Here is a 20,821-nt window from a genome sequence, read left to right on the forward strand (position 1 = left end):
AGGAGTCCTCTTCTTCGCCCAGAAAAAAGAAAAAGGATATTGAAAAGAGCAAGAGACCGTCTTTTTGAAGCGTGAAGGCTACCGTAGCTGTAATACATACTTTGAACTGCGTGGTGCGAGAGAGTTGATTGATATATGATCTCAACACTAGATGGGAGAAAGTCCTACACATTGGGCCTTTAAGGTAGTTGTTTTAATATTGTAAGTGTAACATGCTGTAATAAGTCATAGTTTTAAAGTTTATTTAAAAAATATATATATAATGACAGGATGGACATCTGTTTATTCTTATTACAGGACTATGATAGGCTATGCAAACAGTGATAACAAAAATTTATAATATTTTGATTTACATTGTGGCAGTGTACTAGATCAAAAATACAAATGTGCAGGTAAGGATAAATGATAATTCAAAAGAAAAAGAGGACAATGAATGCAACACAATAAGCTAATGAAGTAAGTTAAATGAGGTAGCCTACATTTAATATGAAAAACAGCAACATCTGGAAAGTGACGGTGCAGTGACTTGGATTATGTATGTGTGTGTACTGCAAGAGAAAACAGCAGGGGGAATGGGTAACTTCATCTATACTGCATTAAAGACGTGAGAAAATGTTACACTTAGCTGTATACTGCTGCTACATGTTTCATTGAAAAGGTTACTAAGAAAATGCTAAACCACTGTAAGTCATTGTTGGATGTTAAAAATGTATAGTGAAATCAAACAGTTTTGAATCATTACATAATTTGGAGATTTGAGACTTTTCAAGAGCATCAAGACAATATTATACTTGCTAAAATAATACATAAGAATGTAATGTAATAAATCCAAATGTAACATCAAATTAACACACTAGAGTGTGATAGAGACAATGGTTACCTCCAGCTGCAGCTTTGTTCATAGTGCACTGCAAATATATTGCAAGCTGTGTTTGCAAAATGTTGTTTTATAGCAAAAGCATGGTATGACTGGACTGGGTTTATATGTATATAGTGTTTAAATTAAGATGTTTAAGAGAATGCCCGAATCATAAGCAAGTGCAATTAGCTTTAACTGTATTTAAAGTAGACCTACTATATACTGTTTTTAGGTTCATACTTGTATTTTGTGTGTTCTTTAAAGGTCCCATATCATGCTCAATTTTAGGTTCCTCCTTGTATTTTGGGTTTCTACTAGAACATGTTTAAATACTTAAATGTTCAAAACACATTATTTTTTCTCATACTGTTTGTCTGAATATACCTGTATTTACCCTCTGTCTGAAACGGTACGTTTTAGCGCCTGTCTCTTTAAACCCCCCTCCCGAAAAGCCCAGTCTGCTCTGATTGGTCAGTGTTTCCAGGTCTTTACATCTATGCTCTCTGAGTCTTTGCAGTTGCAGTGAGGGAATGACTGTAACAGCTCATTAGCGGCACTTCCTACCTATATAGAGTTTAGTTGTGACATCACAAATGTACAGAAGTCCTAACGGCTTATTTAAAGGGACAGTTTTTGAATGATTTTCTGCGCGCGAAAGTCGCTTGACGACACAATCTTCTGAACATAGCCCTACTGAGAAATACAGAGAGAGTTGTGTGGAGCTGATAGTCTTAATTAGCTTTGTAGCAACTCATTGGCAACGGCTTTGGCTTGAATGTAGCTTTAAAGGAGACAGATCATGCTCATTTTCAGGTTCATGCTGAGTTTCTACTAGAACACGTTTACAAGCTTCTATGTTCAAAAACATTATTTTTCTCATACTGTCTGACTGAATACCTTTTTTCATCCTCCATCTGAAATGCTCCGTTTTAGTGCCTGTCTCTTTAAGCCCCCCTCCTAAAACACCCAGTCCACTCTGATTGGCCTGCAAGAAAAACATGGTGCACATTTGCTAAGGTATTTCTCAAGTCTTGGGTGGAGATGGGGGCGGTTTATTTGAATGATCCTGCATGTGTTAAGGCCGTTACAGACCAACCAGACGGCTGACCCTCGGCAGAAAAGGCAGTTGGACTGATCAGTCTCCCTGAGTTGGTCAAAAAAGGGCCTCAGAACACACCAAAGCAACGAGACGTAATACGTCTCCATAACAGCAGGCGGCGCTAATCTGTATTGTCGCCCCAAAAAATGAAAACCAGCAGCTGATTGGACAACGCGTCACGTGGGTCTGGTTGCTGCTTCCGGATTTTGGATTTTTCAACCGGCCATTAATGGCGACTCATTCAGAATACGATCTCATATTGTACTAAAATAGTTCACCGAAACGTGTTTCTGAAAACATTTTAAGTAAGAAATAGGCCGTGCAGTTGCTGAATCTGTCTTCATTTCAGATCAACAAAGGTCAGTTTAAAAGATTTTCCAGGTGAGTCCCGACTGCCCTGTCTCCGACTGAGCATGTCAGGTCGGCCAAAATGAAGGCCGACTGCTCCTCCAACGGACGACGGCACGGAACACACCGAACAGACTCGAGTCACCGACCTCGCCAGACTGTCCAACAGCCGATTATCGGCCCGGTGTGTGGCTGCCTTTAGGGGGAGCCAAATCTGAATGGCTTGTTAAATCCCGTGATTTCTGATCTAGGCAGCCTACATAAAAACTGACTGGTTTGTCTTATATTTACTGGTTAGTAGGCACTCCAGATACCCAAATGTATGTCCACAAGCACTGACAAAGTGGGTTTTTCATGACATGTCCCCTTTAACCTTCTTACTAGCTCTTTAGTGTCCATGTGGCTGTTGTGTGTGTGAGAGGTTATAAACAAAGGCAATAAAGTGAAATAATGGACAAAAGAAAATCCATCTACACTGTCTTTTTCCTCAGTCTAATGACTTGTTAGCTAGAGTTAGTGAACATCTTTTAAAGCTGGGGTAGGCAATTTGTTTTTGGCATCGTTGGGCAAGAAATCCATAATAATCTTTCAGTATACTGTAATTCAAGGGGTTTGAGAGAAAACTAGACTTCTGCACCTCCTCTTGGCTGTTATCAGGCTTTATAAAATCTAGCCCGTGACGGGAGACTTTGGCCAATCACAGGTCATTTCAGAGAGAGAGAGAGCGAGAGAGAGAGCGTTCTTATTGGCTGTTCTGCATATGCATAACCGTGCGACGGAGAGGGAAGGCTGCAGGAAGAGGTCTCACTCAACTTCAAATTCTGGTGTGTTTTTGCTTTCTACCCACTGTAGCTTTAAGATACATAAGTGCTTCTTAATGCCAAGATAGCAATATCATCAAAGTTGGCCAACAACATTACTAAACCCTAAAGTAGATATGACCTAATTTCATTTGGCTGTTAAACAATATGTTGACATACACTGTATGAGCATGTAGTACTCATACCAATGTCTAAACACAATGCAACATGCTTAGCTACCCTCATACTAGAACAACTTGTACACTTTTGATACAACAATTCAACAAATCCCATGAAAAAACCAAAGCCAACAATAAATTGATCCTACTAATAAGTAGTAGCCAAAGCCTTCATTATTGTGTACACAGCAATTCACTGTCCTTCTAAATACTCACGAGTGCACCAAATGTAATCTACCACTGAAAATAGTCCCCAACAGACGTTGGAAGTGAAGTTAGAAAGTATAGGCCTTTTTCACAGCAGACATTTTGACTTGTCATAGTAGGAAAAACACAGCTTTTACTTATAACATTAATGATGGCTTTGTGTCCCAGTAAGGCATGACAGTGTGACAGTGAGCCAGCATGCAGAATACCAGGACCCTGAAACTGAAGCAGCTAAATGGAACTCAGCCATTTTATATTTACACCAGTGCTTTTTCCTATTGTAAAATGTCTAAATGCATGTCCTCAGGGGAGACAAGCCTACTGAGAGATGCATTATTAGTTTGGTTTATTGGGATTTATTAGATCATGGAATGCATTGACAATCAGAAAAACATAGAATAATGCTAGCCAAACATTGAAAAACATGCTGAATGAATGGGCAGTTTGAGACCCCTTTTTAGGGGTGCTCAAGCCCTCCTAAATTTCATCTCAGCCTCCCTAAATATTATAATAATAAAAACATTTTTTAGTTAGAGTTTCAAACTTGTCTGTTAGTTACAGATGACAAACAATTACAGGTTTAAAGGGCTTGAAACAGGTTTAATATCCTGTGTGGTCGCCTAGCCTGGTTGACACCAGACCCTTCTCATTTGTAACTGAGAGTGGGTCTGGGCAAGCTTCATTCACAGCCCATTTCCAAAGGGGCGTCACCAACGGACGCCACTCAAATGACTCTGGGCGCAATTGGATAGTCCTTCAACCAATCAGACCAGCGATCCGGGTGACATAGCAGCAACAGCGGCATCAACGGGTTGCTGCACTTCGGTGGCCGTCATGTTGAATGTAAACAAAAAGCTGCTTGCCGTCACTGCGCTATCGTCATCATGTAAAGCCCGCCTCAACGGTTGTGATTGGTGCCTTGATTTGGAAAAATTGGAAATGGGCTTGAACTTGGCCAGACTGACTTGCAGAGCAAATCTCAAATTTGCAGGAAGATCGTCAGGGTTTTCCCAGGCTAGCTGTCGCCAATGCTATGCACCTGTAACCCAGTCAAGGAAAGGGTTAACAGAAACTGAGTTTTGGCCAATCGGAGGTGGTTGAGGTCAGAGATTATTGGCTAATGAAATTACTGATTTAGCAGGGGGGGTTAACACTTTTGCATGCACTATATCCGTGTCACATTCTCATCAGGGGCTGAGCCCCCCTAAAGGTCTGATCCTAGAATCGCCCCTGGCTGAATGTATGTATTAAAGTGAAGCCATCATCCCTTGTTCATTTCCTTGACTTAAGTTCTACCAGTAACATACAAAAGAGGGGATGAAGATAAAGATTAAAAGGTGATCTAAAAGATCTTTTGAATTTTTCAATTTTTCGAAAGGATGAGCAACTAAATATGAAGATGCCCCCAATATTTCAGATACTTAGTGTATGTGGATATAGGATATAAACTAATAATCTTTCTTTGTCTGAATGTTTCATTCATGTTGATCACTTAAAAGTATTGGATACCAGCCCCTAGACAGACAGAGGTAACCAACTGATATAGTGTCCATATGTAAATATGTAAGTGGTGTGTGTTCATTAGTCTGTCACTGATCTATGTGCTCCAGCAGCTAGACAGGCCCATGGTTTGTCTGTATCCTAAGGCTTGGCACAAGGTGAGCTGCGAGTCCTCTCACTGTAACAGAGATGCACCCACAGATCCTCCACACACACCAGCCGCCAGCGGTGGAAGAAGTATTCAGATCCTTTACTTAAGTAAAAGTACTAATACCACACTGTAAAAATACTCTGGTACAAGTAAAAGTCCTGCATAGGAAAATGCACTTCAAGTATTATAAGTAGAAGTACTCAATGCAGAAAAATCATCCCATTGTAGAAAGTGTAACGGATCCAATGGTCTAATCATTTCAGCTGGACTTGTAGGCCGTTATATTGTTGGCTAGTTTAATTTAGAATAAAACATCAGATTTTATAAACTACATGTGTTTTGTGTGCAACAATCTTAATGTGTAAAGTAACTAAAGCTGTCAGATGAATGTAGTGGAGTAAAAGTACAATATTTCTCTCTGAAATGTAGCGGAGTAGAAGTAGAAAGTGGCATGAAAAGAAAAGACTCAAGTAAAGTGCAAATACCTCAAATTTGTACTTAAGTACGGTACTTGAGTAAATGTACTTAGTTACATTCCACCACTGCCAGCCGGCCTTTATGTGCTGAGTAAGTACTGAGAGAACAGAGATAAGGGGCCGAGGCAGGTCCAAAAGGACGCGGCGTTCTCCGATCGCGGCCTCATCTTTTCTCTCTGTCTCTCAGGTAACGACAGAGAGACAGATGGGGGTTGATGAAGTGGTGTTAGTAGGAGACACGAATGTCTCTGTAACCGTCTGCACGGGGCTACGGCACACACACAGGAACTTTAGGAAACCCAGTCAGCACAGGATAGACAACCTCTGTGGAGCAGCCATCTTCTGCACTCAGTGTCAATCCTTTCAGTTGATTTATCTGGTATTTGGCATGAAAGGTTATACAAATACGCTGATGATTCAGAAGTAAAGCCGTATCCTGTTCCAATCCATTTCATTTCAAGCTGCGATGTCATTCTAGTTGGAGGTCCTCTCAGTGTCTCTCTGATTAGAGTCTTGTGATGAGACAGAACATTACAACTGATTTTTTGAATTCTGGAAAAATAATGAAATGTGTTGTGCACATATTTTAAAGGCACCTGGTTATGGGTCAGAAGGTGTCATGGTGGTCTAGTGTAGTGGTTGAAGATGTATACCATATAACCAGGGCCACATGGAATCTGTGCAGAATTTTCATTTTGGATCACCGCTGAAAACATTAAAAAACAAAATCTGCAGATTCCATTTGGGTCTGCATATAACTGTAATGTCAATGGTTCTATTCTGGTCCAGGACCATTGTGGCCTGATGTTTTTCTATGCTTCTTGTCTGTATCTCTACTGTAAACTATCCCATAAAGGTCCCAGGACATGTCCAGGCCTTTGTCTCACTATTGAACATATATAATAATACTGGATTTCAAATATACCCATTCACACATGCTACATGGAGTATATTTGAGTTAACTGTGATCATAAAACCATGTGAGCCAAGTATTCTCAATTAGTGTCCAGCTTCTGTTGCATGAATTATTTAATTTGATTTCACCAGTGTTAAAGATAATAACATGGATACGTTTGCTTTTTAATATAGATATATAAAAATGCCATTGTTCCACCATCTGATTTTCTTTTTTGGCTGTAGAGCATCCCTACTCTTCCATTTATAATTCCTCAAACATGAAGTTTCTTTATCCTCCAAACATCCACCTGAACACACAGGTGTGTAAGCATACACAAATTGGGATGCACAAACCTAACTGACCACAGGAGATGATTTGGTATGGCCAACTAAAAAACCAAAACTAATTTACATAATAACAAGAAACATTATATTAGGGCTGCAACCAACAATTCTATGATATGGCTGCACAGATTGAGTGACTAAACCTGGGAACCTGGAAACTGTCTATAGCAGGGTTCTTCAACGTGTTTTAAGACAAGAACCCCTTAACTGAGAGTGAGATGGAGCAGGGACCCCCTACTAATATTCTATAAAATGAAGTTGCATATTAAACTGGGCCTACAATAACGTGTGGGGCAGCCTAAAGCCTTTATACAAACCTTTTTAGTGCATAGAATACTAAGCTATTAAAATATTTGTTGGCATGATTTTGTAAAGCTGAATTATATTTGCTAATAATACGTTGGATTCATGTTAAAGGTCTAAGAATTTCTCCCATCTAGTGTTGAGATCATATATCGCAGTACGTATTACAGCTACGGTAGCCTTGACACTTCAAAAAGCCGGTCTCTTGCTCTTTTCAAGATCCTTTTTCTTTTTCTGGGCGAAGAAGAAGAAGACTCCTGTTCCTGAAATTTGGATTTTTAATACGTGTGGTCCTCCATGTTTCCTTCTTCAAACTTGCCGGGGGCCGGGAAGCTACAATACCCATTAGCAGCATTAGCAGCACCTGTTTATCATGTGACAGCGAAAACGCAAAAGGCGGAGCAGTATGTCCTGTATGTCCCTTACCAGCTAACGTATTTCAAGATGGAGCATGACTATGGAGCGTCTACCCCAGTTCATGCGAGCGCAAATGTAAAATTTCAAGCCAAAAGGAATACTTGGAATTGATGGTGGTAGTAAATATTCATGAAAAAGGACAAGTTTGTGAACGGGCAACACAGATTTTCATAATGAACAACTAAACACGTTACACACTGGACCTTTAAGACATTTTAATTTTTGAAAAAACTTTTAAAAAATTAGTAAAGAAATAAAGAAAAAATAAATAATGAGTCAACTACTAAAAGCACAAACCTATCTGCACACATTGATTGCTATGCAGAAGTAATCTTTTAGCTCTTTTGCATCGTGACTGGACAAAGTCGAGGTGTCTGCTGGCTCAATGGGAGGGTCTAGACTATGATAAACCTTCAAATACATTTCACACATGGACAACCAAGATGGCTAATGAGGATTTCCTCATTAGGTAATATACAGTAGTAGGGCTCGTCTTCATGGGCCATGGATATAATTAGTTACACTGCTATCTTATGAATATTTAATAATACTGTATATGCCACAAAAATGAATGTGTAAAAATCTATACAGTCTAATGAATTTCTTAATCTCTTCAATAAAAAATGAATAATTCAAACACTTGGAAATGTCAACAAAACCTCTCAGGATATTATCAGAGATGTACTGTAAATACATTTTTGCAAGGTCAAAGCCTGATAAACCTCACCAACCCAATCGTATTATTCAGCATATTCGTTTAAACGTTGTCATGTGTTTTAGTCACACTGTTACACGGGTGCAGGTAGAGGACTGATAGGAGCCACGCATTTGCTTCTAGATATTAAGTGTAAGTACAAAAACTGAGTATGAAATAATCCAAACCATTGCTGACAGAACACACTTTACACAATAAATCATTGTGCGCTGATAGATTTCTGCCATGGCGGAGCTTTTGGCCACTGAAATGCATGCAAGGAAATGAGAAATGAGCTCATTAACCTGCCTTAATTTCCTACTGAGAAAATAATGATTAAAATATTTTTATAAGAAATAGGAGATTTAGAGGATTCCAGCTGTAAAAAATGTTTTTCTGTTTGGCTTCTGGCTTTCATATGATGCTTGGGAGCTGAACGCAAAAGAGCACTTCCTGGTTAACTAAATCCCCCCCCCCAACCAAAGGATGTTACACTGTGCTGAACACCACAGATAAACTACACATTTTTCCACAATGCACATTCCTACATTATGAGCAAAAGTATTGGTTTATGCAAACTTTGCTCGACTAACTGATGAATCCACTTACATCTCATATTCTCTACGAATCCTCCTCATCCGCAGCTCCATGTGACTGAGCTGATAATCACATTTTTCTGAATAATAGCAGCAATATATTTGTGACTTAAACTGGTTGAATGCAACGTGCCATTAGCAGAAATGGAGTCTCATTGAAAAATGTACATCTCAAGAGCCCACCTGGGCTTCACTGAGGCAGAGGGCATGGAGAACATTCTGTGTGGATGGGATGGTGCTCTGTCACTTAAGCAAAGCATGATGGGAATCTGGGGCAAAGAAGCAAACCCGAGAATGTTTTCATGATGTGAACTGACTTTATATGCGTTCCTAACAGATAGCAACATGGAAATGAAAGGAATCTGCCTTCTCTGTGTGCTTGGCCTTCACTGCTGCAAAGGTTTAAGTGTCCTCTATATGATTCACTGTAACCTCCATAACTGAGCAATGGAATTCAGGTGGTCAAACCCCCTGTGCAGAGACCAGAGAACCACAGGGATCACACCACCTGTGAACCTGAACAACACAGCTGCTATAGCAACATAACCTTGAGAATGTAATTCAGGATGTCCCCAAGCAAAGTGATGAAATGGAAGCTGAGTGATGATATCTCTCCCACTTTCACCTATTTGATTTTACAGCCACCACACCCAGTATTACTCATGTTCTCTCTTTGGCCTGTCCCCCCCCCCAAACCCCCGACTCACCTGCTCTGCCTATCTGACCTCCCCATCCAACCCTCCCTCCCTCCATCACCATGCCCTGGTCACCTCCACTCACCTGTTCTATCTTGGCAAGCCATTCTTTATTGCGGGCCAGTTCCGCCATAAAGGCCTGGTGCTTCAGCCACTTCCTGTGTAGCTTTTGAGCCTCATCCCGCGCTGTGTCTCGGGCCATCAGCATCTTCTCTTCCACCCGCTGTCCCAATCACTCAGCTAGGGGAGACAAAAATAGCCACCATCAGGAGCCCAACGCTCGAGCCAGCCCTTCTTCCCCCCTTTCCCACAGGACGTCCTGCTCTGCCTCCTTTACGCAAGAGCCACCCGCTCTGCTCTGCTCTGCTCTGCAGGGGCCTGGGTACCTGTGCTGTCACCACCCACCCCAACCCCCACCAGACACCCTTTTCTGGAGAAAAAAAAAAAAAATCAAGATAAGCACCTCAGCAGCAGTGGTAGCAATGGAAGCACTCAAGCCCTTCCTTTGGGTCGCCCCTGGGTCCTCATGCCCTACTGCTTCATGGGTCTTGCGGTCCTGATGCTGCAGTGCCTGCTAGCCAGTCTCAGAGAAGGCAAAAAACAAACCAGCGAAATAGAGAAAATGCGCCAATGACAACACTGGTAAAGAATGACACACACATCCAAGATTCCTTTTCGCGTTGTGGGTTATCTTCTAGTTTCAAATGTCGATTACAATCCAGCCATCAGGAAAGGTGTAGATGTAGCATAGCCACGGTAGAATCTTTCAGCCGGGGCAAACCTGACCATCCACCACTAGCCAGTCCTAGTCAATCTGTAGTCCGGTCTACTGATGCTGTAGACAGGAGGAGGAGGAAGAGTTGGAGTGGGAGGAGCAGGGTGAATGGGATGCAGAGGCAGTGCAGAGGAGGCCGGATAACATAAGCTATCTGCTCTTGAAATGCATCGTTCCCACCGCTGCAAAGATGCACACGTAGGCTGGTGTGAGATAGCACACTATTTTCTCTCCTCAGTTCCCCTTCCTCGTGTCCCCGAACAGCTCAGCCGCGGTTGGTGCATGCTGCTGCAGTCCTTGCCTCTCAGCTACGCTCCTGTGTGTGTGGTGTGTGTGTGCGTGTATGTATGTGTGTGTCTGTGTGTGTGCTTGCGCTGTGTGTGTGTGTGTGTGTGTGTGTGTGTGTGTGTGTGTGTGTGTGTGTGTGTGTGTGTGTGTGCGCGTGTGTGTGTGTGTGTGTGTGTGTGTGTATGTGTGTGTGTGTGTGTGTGTGTGTGTGTGTGTGTGCAATCACAATCAGCACTGCAGTGCCGGAGTAGAGAGAGAGAAAGAGGAAGAGAGAGCGAGATGGAGGGGAGAAAGGTGGGGGAGACGGCAAAAGGAGAGGGGGAGAAGGAGACAGGGAGAGGAAATGGAGAAAGGGGGAGCGCCAGAGCAAAATAGGAAGGAGAGAGCATATAAAAGAGGGAAAAGATAGTGTTGGTGGGAGGGTAGTGAAATAGAGAAAAGGAAGAGAGAGTCTGCGTCATCCCTCAGTGTCACCAGGGACATTTCTCTGCACTAGAAATGACTGCACTCGGAGCGGGAGCGGGATTTGGGAAGGAGGGGGGGGAGGTGTCGTTTTAAAACAGCTGAATGAGAGGGAAGGAGGATGCCTGCACACATGGTCCACGGTGCAGCTGACTGATTCGGATCACTGTTCACGCTTCCTCTTTAAGGGGACCTGCATGTGATTCTCCTGCTGCAAATATGGCAATTGGGTACAGAGGGTGCACACATACCGCTAATACTGCTCCACCAGGTCTAAAGTATTTATGACAAAGACAATTTGACATTATCAAAAAATGTATGTTCTCTGTTTGTGCTGTGGCATTAAGAGGATATTTTTATGTAGCCTATGCTGTTCTTTAAAAATAAAAATAAATGTGATCAAATTGAGTCATCATAGCATCCAGAGGTGATTAAAGTTTCATGAGTAGAGAGTGAAATGGAGCACTACCCAAAACCACCAAGTTTTGTTGTTCAACCTGGTTGTGTATTTTTTATTAGTTCAGAATGTAATAGACTAGTCGGAATGGACCGATTGCTTGGCCTGTGGTATTGCTGCTTGCAGCTTTCAAGAACCACGTATCCAAACTACTTCATACTCGACACTGCGCTACCTTGGATCCTGAGCAATACACCTGTCATTACATAGACACGTCACACACCCAAGTCACGGCTACTCACAGTCAGAAACACACTCAGTAAAATGCAATCAGAGGAGGTATTCATTTCCAAAAAGGCATATTAGTTGCTTGCTTTGACATAACCACGTCTATGAAGTAAATTTAAAGCATGGATTTAATTTTGCCGGCTGTAACGTTATTGGTATATATATATATATATATATATATAAGTTAGAAGGGAAAACTTACACAGTGTGAGTTGCAATGGCAGAGTGGCGCTGTTCCTATAGGATATTTGCTCATGCTGGTTGACTCTATATGGAAGAGAAGTAGAGTTCGGTTGTAACCAACTGCCAACCTTCGGCAATTGTGGGCGGAGCTAAACGTTTGACTCCGCACGGGTGCCACCTACGCACAGAGTGGCGTAAAACCCACGTTGTAGAATGTAGAATAACGATTATAATATAATATATATATATATTATATATATATTGAGTTTAGGAAAAGAAGAACGGGGAAAGCAAACGCGACTTGCGGGAAACACGACTTGCGGGAAACGCGACTTGCGGGAAACGAGCCTGCGGTCTCTGGGGGACGCGAGACAACAACGGACGGTTGGGTTAAGGAAAAGAAGAACGGGGAAAGCAAATGTCACACGCGGGAAACGGGTCTCCGGGGTGAAAGTCCTGTGTTTTTCCCTCAGACACACATTCTTCCTCTTCCGGTTGCTATTGGGCATGTGTGCAGAGTCAAGCGTTTAGCTCTACCCACATTGAGCCACTCCTCGATCTGCGTACTGCAGTCAGGGCTTACTCACCTGCTCACCAGCTCCAAAAGGGAGTAAGTGCACATAGACCCCAATGTTAAAATGCCCAACTTGCACTGTCTATGATTAACATAAACACCGTGAAGATAAACAAGTATGCAAGCCAACCTCGATGAAAACGGAGTTACCACCATTGCATGATCAAATCTGTAATGGAGCAATTAAGTCCAACCCTTGCAGGTGATCACATAACCCAACAAAGCTGATGATACTGGGAGGGGCACAAGGTTCTTCTTTACCGTTATGCTCACGGCTCTGTGAGGCTGTATTCTCGTTTCTTTTAGCATTTTAGGCCTTTATTTGATAGGACAGCTTAGACATGAAAGGAGCGAGAGAGAGAGAGAGAGAGAGAGAGAGAGAGAGAATGACATGTAGCAAAGGGCCGCAGGTTGGAATTGAACCTGCAACCGCTGCGGCGAGGACTGAGCCTCTATACATGGGGCGCACGTTCTACCAGGTGAGCTACCCAGGCGCCCCGTGAGGCTGTAGTTTACTACACCAATGCTTTGACCTCCATGAAGGGCTGGGTATTGCCAATGATTTTCCGAATCGATTTGATTCCGAATCACAAGGTCCCAATTCGATTACATTTCTGATTCGATATCAATTAGGTTAGGGAAATTTCAGTTAAAATACCAGTATTGCTTGGATATAAAATAAATTCTCAGAGAGAATCCTATGTTGTAAATTTTACAAGCAAGACGCAACCCTCAAATAGTTTTTATAATGCACCAGGTTAACGTTTACATTAAAGGTCCCATGGCATGAAAATGTCACTTTATGAGGTTTTTTAACATTAATATGAGTTCCCCCAGCCTGTCTATGGTCCCCCAGTGTCTAGAAATGGTGATAGGTGTAAACCAGCCCTGGGTATCCTGCTCTGCCTTTGAGAAAATGAAAGCTCAGATGGACCGATCTGGAATCTTCCCTTTATGACGTCATAAGGGAAAAGGTTACCTCCCCTTTCTCTGCTTTGCCCGCCCAGAGAATTTGGCCCACCCATGAGCAAGAGAGAAACATCATGGTTTGCAAACAAGCGGAGCATGGCAGTTGGTCAAGGCCACACCCCCACCCCCACCCTCCACCTTGCCCCCCCTCTCTCCTCCTCAATAGCATTTAAAGCTACAGACACAGAAATGGCACATACTAAGGAAAGCTCATTGGCCCTCATTTATCAACCTAACGCAGAAACCAGCGCAGATATGAGCGCAGAAATCATCTTACGACAGGCTTCACGTGTGATTCATGAAACGTTCGTATCTCACCAATCACAGCGTAAGAATGGTCGTACATTGATAAATGCAGCGGCTGGAAACGATCGTAATTTAAATATCACGCCCCAATATATTCTGGGTTTTGAGGCCTCGCCCCTACAATTTACGACATGGCGAGACGTAATCCGGCTGAGAAGAGACACTTTTCAGAGGTGGAGATTTAAACCCTGATATCTCAGGTTCATTTGCGCTTACGTTTGTAGTTTTGTCAGCCTGAAAACTGATATTAAAGGCTGTAGAAAGAATGGGGAATGGAAAGAGATCACTGTTGCTGTCAACAGTGTTGCCGTGGTAAATCAGACTCCAGCTGAAGTTTATTTAATGTATACATCCTTGACATATTTATGCTATAGTCCCCATAGTAATATACAGGCTTATATTGCAATCTCTTAGGCCTACATGGTTTACGTATATTTAAATAAGCACACAGTAGCGGAGTTTATGCAGTGTCTTTTATTTTACTCGTGTTTGTTTCATGAGTCAGAACTGTGAGGGAGAGCGCGTGTCCTCTGCCCCCCGTGCTGGACCCCCACCTCGACCCTGTCTCCTGACAGCAGAGGTGCTGGAAAAACAAGCCGAAATATATCGGTCAATGGCAGAAATAAATGTTGTGCATCGTCATGTTTCCTGTATTGAGTATCATTGCCAAACATAATATACCTTTTAAAAGCAAGGAATAATATCCCGTCTCCTTCGTATAGCCCCACTTGGGGCTGTGCTGGACACTGGTCTCTGGTCATCGGGTCATCTGGCTCCAGAACCCCACAGGCTAAAACAATGTTGCAGAATTTTTCTGCCGTGTATAGTAGGGTCCCCCCGCTGATGTAAGACCATGAGCCATCTGCCCTTAATCAATCCGATGGAGCGCTCCACCGTGGCCCGTGTGCGTATGTGTGCACTGTTGTACCAGCGAATAGAGGTCTTTTAAAAGAGCCAGATCTGCCATTGCTGATAAGTGATCAACTGATGACTTCTCCTTCTCCTGATAAACTTTTTATTTGCTGCACCGCAAGTCCACACTGACTCGAAAACTTGCGTACACGAGTTCAGACCAGACGTGAGATTTTACGCCCGTCCTACGCCTGTGGGACTGGCTCTAGTGGCTGTAATTCTGCACCAAGGCTGGATTTCGGGAAATACACTTCATATACAGTATTAGGGGACCACTAAGGCCTATAAAAAGCATCCAAAAAGCAGCATGTCATAGGACCTTAAAGAATTGAGCCCCCAATGGTGGTGAAAAGGAATATATAAAAAGAACGATTGTGCTCACTGCTTGGTCATCTCTTTTTCTCTGTGCAATGTCCTCAAAGTATGGTCCTAAAATTCTGTGCTTTTTATTTCTACTACCTTTGTAATCTTCCTCCCAGTAAATTTTAAAACAACCCTACAGGTAAAATTCCCACTAGCAGCCACTAGAGGCTGCAATGTCTTTTACACCCAACACAGGAAAAGTATCAGTCACAACAAACGTACTGATGCATGTTTGCCCTGATGCGCAATAGGGAAAAAATAAGATCAGTCAAACTAAGTAACCCTAACCCTATACAGTATGTACTGTATTTAGTTGATAAGCAGAATAGATTTGTTTCGAAGGTTGAATTCTTGACTTATATTATATTTAAATATACTTGTTTATTAATGTGGTCGTAGTGTGGTTTAAATTTTATAAATGGGTGCAGTTCCATGCACACTTGGGGAATTGTTCAAATAAGGTAAAGTCCGTTTAAAAACAGTTAAATGCTCCACAAAAATATTTAACAGTGCAGAATCTGGCGAACAACGTTTCGGCCCAAAATTTGGCCTTCCTCAGGTGTTCCTTGGGGAATTGGCCATGGGAGTAAATAACAGGGTTAAGGGAGTTAGGAAGGACAAACACTATAGTACATGTACAGTACCTATCCCTATTTGGCTCCCATGCTCCACCCTCATCACCCCACAACCACCACCCACCACACACCACCCCCACACCCCACACACACACACACACACACACACTGTGATCTGCCCTTATTTTAAACAATAAAGAAAGTAAGACATCTTGTTGTTATTCATAGTTTAGTACTATTCTTTCTGGAATAATTTATCATTATGATCAACTTAATTATTTCCTGGATTTTGTATCACCATAGTCCATACACTTATGTAGAAATGCAGGAAATGGGATTCAAATAGAAAACATTTTTTTGGCCCCCAGACCCCTGTTTTGTGAATAGGACAGAGATTTTCAACAGGGGGTCCACGACCCCTAGTGGGTCCTCAGAGTCACTACAGGGGGGGCTGCCAAATTATTCTTTAATACTTTTTTGAAAGTATTAAAAAATATTATTAAAAAAATTAAAATATGTCTTATGTGCAAAAGTCTTAGGCAGGTGTGGAAAAAATGCTGTAAACTAAGAATGCTTTCAAAAATATAAATAATGATTGTTTATTTTTATCATTTTACAAAATGCAAAGTGAGCGACCAAAAAAACATCTAAATCACATCAATATTTGGTGTTACTACCCATTGCCTTCAAACCAGCATCAATTCTTATAGGTACACTTGCAAAAAGTCAGGCAACGTTGAGGATCGTAGACGCAGTGGTCGGCCAAGGAAACTTAGTGCAGCAGATGAAAAACACATCAAGCTTATTTCCCTTCGAAATCGGAAGATGTCCAGCAGTGCCATCAGCTCAGAACTGGCAGAAACCAGTGGGACACAGGTACACCCATCTACTGTCTGGAGAAGTCAGGCCAGAAGTGGTCTTCATGGAAGAGTTGCAGCCAAAAAGCCATACCTCCAACATTGAAACAAGGCCAAGCAACTCAACTATGCACGAAAACATAGGAACTGGGGTGCAGAAAAATGGCTGCAGGTGCTCTGAAATGATGATTAAAAATTTGAAATATTTGGCTCTAGCATAAGGCAGGTTGTTCGCCGAAGGGCTGTAGAGTGGTACAATAATGAGTGTCTGCAGGCAACAGTGAAGCATGGTGGAGGTTCCTTGCAAGTGTGGGGCTGCATTTCTGCAAATGGAGTTGGAGATTTGGTCAGGATTAATGGTGTCCTCAATGCTGAGAAATACATAGATACTTATCCATAATGCAATACCATCAGGGAGGCGTATGATTGGCCCCAAATTTATTCTGCAGCAGGACAATGACCCCAAACATACAGCCAAGCTCATTAAGAACTATCTTCATTGTAAAGAAGAACAAGAAGTTCTGGAAGTGATGGCATGGCCCCCACTGAGCCCTGATCTCAGCATCATGGAGTCTGTCTGGGATTACATGAAGAGACAGAAGGATTTGAGGAAGCCTACATCCACAGAAGATCTGTGGTTAGTTCTCCAAGATGTTTGGAACAACCTACCAGCCGAGTTCCTTCAAAGACTGTGTGCGAGTGTACCTAGAAGAATTGATGCTGTCTTGAAGGCAAAGGGTGGTCACACCAAATATTGATTTGGTTTAGATTTCTCTTCTGTTCATTCACTGCATTTTGTTAATTGATGAAAATAAACTATTAACACTTCCATTTTTGAAAGCATTTTTAGTTTACAGCATTTTTTCATACCTGCCTAAAACTTTTGCACAGTACTGTACTATTATTAGCAAAGATACATTAGCATATTCATAAAAGACAACAACAACCTAGCATTGATGATACGCTTACTGGCCTAAAAACTCATTTCACATACGTGAGGAAAGTTCAGGAGAACTTGATGAATTACATAGAAGCATTTAATGAACACTCAGTTGAGGAGACAATTAAGCAGGCAGTACATTTTAACCACGATGTGTTATTGTGCAGTGCCATCCAACTCTCTGAAGGTCCTGTCCTCCTGAAGGAGTATTTAAAATCATGCTGGATGCTGAAGCCTAGTTTAGCCTATCTTTCTCTCTGGGAAATATCAGATACAAAAGCCTTGTTCAGCCTCTCTCTCGCTCTGGGAAGTAGGCTACAATGTGGCTGGCCCTCCGACCTCCAAAAGGAGACAGTCCTGAGACAAAACATTCCCTTATCATACAGCTGCCTAGATTACCTGAATCTGTAGCAAGATGAACATAATTATCCATGAGCAGGTTTGGTTAATAGAGACTGGCCGAATGTTCTCGTCCCCTGACCTGTGATTTATGAATGACCTGATGTTGTCGGAGCTTTCCCTTTAGTCTCATCATACCACAACACGGTGTTTCTGGAAATTCCACCACGTAAGGTAGCCACTAAGGTAGCCATCCACAGATACAGGTAAGCTTATGGATTCACTGTGCCTTCCACATGTATGTTTAACATTCAACATGATGATATATGAATATGTAAATCATTATTATTTTATTAGCTTAGTATTGTATGCACCATAAAAGGTATGTCTATAGGCCTTAGGTCACCCTAAATGTTATTGTAGGCCCAGTTTAACATGCAACTTCATTTTATACAATATTAGTAGGGGGTCCATGCTCGCCTCTCTTTCAAGTTTGGTGTCCTTGTCCTAAAAAACGTTGAGGGCCCTGCAATAGGTTATATCAGTCAGTTAGAAATCGTTCAAGCCTGTCAGCATAACAAGGGACCCCACAAGAGGTCATCTGCTCTGGGACTACATAGTTCCATCAGGTTTCTGTTTCTGTCTCAACCAGGGGTGTAGCACAAAATTCTGGGCCCTGTAGAAAGGCATTTTCTATGGGCCCCTCCCCACATCCACAGCTATTCATTCTAGCATCTTTTTGGGCCCTCCTCACATGAGGGCCCTAGGTACTCAGTCCCCTTTTTCCACCCAGTCCAACGCCCCTGGTCTCAACCACCGAGGCCTTTACTTGATAATTAGGGAAATAGTCTGAATCTCACTTTCTTCACTAATGTCAAAAATGAACACTTGACTATAACGGCCAGTGTTACAAACTGTTACGTTAGCCTATTTATTGTGAAATATACCAACTAGCACCTTTCACCCACCTCATGCTCCAGTCTCATGCCTAACAAGCCCGGGCCAACGCGTCAATTTGGATAATGTGACGTCATCGCGTAGACAGTTACGGGGAATGTGTTTTCAGTATTTTTTTTAAATACAAAAATACAGTACACTACAATATTAGATAATAGATCGAAAATACGAAGCCATTCTATCAGGTCCATCAAATACAAATGACAAAATACAATTTTGTATTTCAAATGCTTATTTTAAATACATTTATCAGAAACACTGGCCACTCTAATGACATAGCCTATGCCAACAAAACGATGCATTAGTTGTCCATGTCAGGATGATTGTGGGACAAAGCAATAGTAGACTTTAGAGTTAACTGCTGGGCAGAAAAACTTACAACACAACACAAAAATCAAAAGTATTTATAGTTAAAAAAATCCGAAATATCTTTAAAACTTAATTAGGAAATGACCAGGATTGACTGTATTGTCAGCAGCTTTGGTTAATGTTTAGATTATAAAAGTATAACTGTTCTAATTGATCTCATCCCAATACTAAAAGAAAATCAGATGTGATAAGAGGAGTTGCAAAACGGTGTTTCTTATATATACATACAAACAAACAACTTTATTCCTAATTGACTTAACTTAGCCTTTGACACCAGACGTTGACATTTTCATTTACTGTATGGCTGTCTTCTATTGTTTTATGTCTCTTAACTTCTTTTATTTGTATTTTATGCCTGTGTGAGTTATGTATTTTATGTCTTTATTTATTATTCTGTACAGCACTTTGGTCTACTTTGGTTGTTTTAAAGTGCTTTATAAATAAATTGATTACAAATCACAGTAGAACGTAGTAAGTGACATGTGCCAGGGGAGCCTGGACCACCAACTTTGTAGTTATGGGGTAACCACTCCACCTCTAAGATACAAGCCTCATTGATCTATTATTAGACAGCTGCCTGCTCGCTGTCTGATTATCTGATATAAATGACCACATTGCATTGTGGGATATACATTCCCTCGTAGAGTCCTGTTTTATGCACTTTAATAGCCAGTGGAAAATAATCTCAAAATGAAATAGCACAACATGGTGTCAACATAAAAACAGGAAACGCTTGTTCGTTCCTCGGGAATGTTTTAATCCAAATCCGATGTTTTTCTCAACTACCACGGCCCCTGAAAGGACCCTCATGTGGCGGTGCCTGTAGCCGGCTCACAGTCACCTGTTGGCGGCTAAACAACTGCCGCTGGAAGCCGGCGTCCTGGAGCTCTGTAGCAGCTAAATACAACCAGCATCTGCCTCTCGGATTTGATCGTTCTATGGCACGATGTGTTCATGTTACAGCGCTTTACTTAGTTTAAAATACTTCTATTGTATATAATTAATATATGGTCTAGGCAACTGGTGAAGTAGATGATCACTTTGAGGGGGGGGGGGGACATTTTGTCCCCACTGGGGATAAAAATAATTCAGCAGAGGCATGGATATGTTGACCAGAAAGGAGGAAATCCCACGCATTCCCCCCTCAAATCGCACCTTGCATATATCCTATGAGCCTGGCCTCCATCGTATCCATGGCAGGTTCCTCCTTTAAGACATCCTCTGTTTGTTTTTTTTACCGTTCGTGCGCGAATTTGGAAGGCTTGTGTAATGTGGATGCAATGTGTTGTCATTACTTAGAATTCCTCATGGGGGCGACAGAAACGACGCACTATTTTAAATAAATGCTAATTTTCATCTCTCCTGGATGTGTAAAATAGGCAAATAACACCTCACCCATATTAACTGTATAGGGTGATAATATGGTAACCTTGTGTGTACAGATTGTTGTAAGCATTGAAAAATAAATGAATGCTAAAGCAGTGATTCCCAACCATGAGTAAATGTACCCCTGGGAGTGCAGTGCTTCAGCAGGGACTATTGCTCTAGCCTTTTTCCACATTTTCCACGTTTTTTTTTTTTTATTATTATTACATTGTGTGATCAATATGCCAGGGTAAATGCACAGGGGTGCAAATAGCATACATTGAAATTGGTACCAAACAGGGTATTAATAGAACACATTGCTGTGTGCACCGGGGT

At 41.8% G+C, this 20,821-nt stretch overlaps 1 protein-coding gene across 4 annotated transcripts in view; it reads right to left on the minus strand.

The window, feature by feature from the left end:
• sptbn4a (spectrin, beta, non-erythrocytic 4a) overlaps positions 1-10,705 on the minus strand; it is a 40,448-nt gene extending 29,743 nt beyond the window's left edge. The window contains exons 1-2 of one of the 4 annotated variants that reach the window (XM_031310973.2): positions 10,030-10,701; positions 9,652-9,806 (exon numbers count right to left, since the gene is read on the minus strand). In XM_031310973.2, coding sequence (XP_031166833.1) covers positions 9,652-9,774 — 123 coding nt within the window. In that variant the 5' untranslated portion in view covers positions 9,775-9,806; positions 10,030-10,701. Of the gene's footprint in view, positions 1-9,651 lie in introns of all 4 variants that reach the window. The other 3 variants (XM_031310972.2, XM_031310974.2, XM_031310975.2) reach the window with 3 other exon arrangements.
• Positions 10,706-20,821: the final 10,116 nt, after the last annotated feature.

This window comes from Sander lucioperca, chromosome 13 (genome assembly GCF_008315115.2).
Source record: "Sander lucioperca isolate FBNREF2018 chromosome 13, SLUC_FBN_1.2, whole genome shotgun sequence".
NCBI classification, from domain to species: Eukaryota; Metazoa; Chordata; class Actinopteri; order Perciformes; family Percidae; genus Sander; species Sander lucioperca.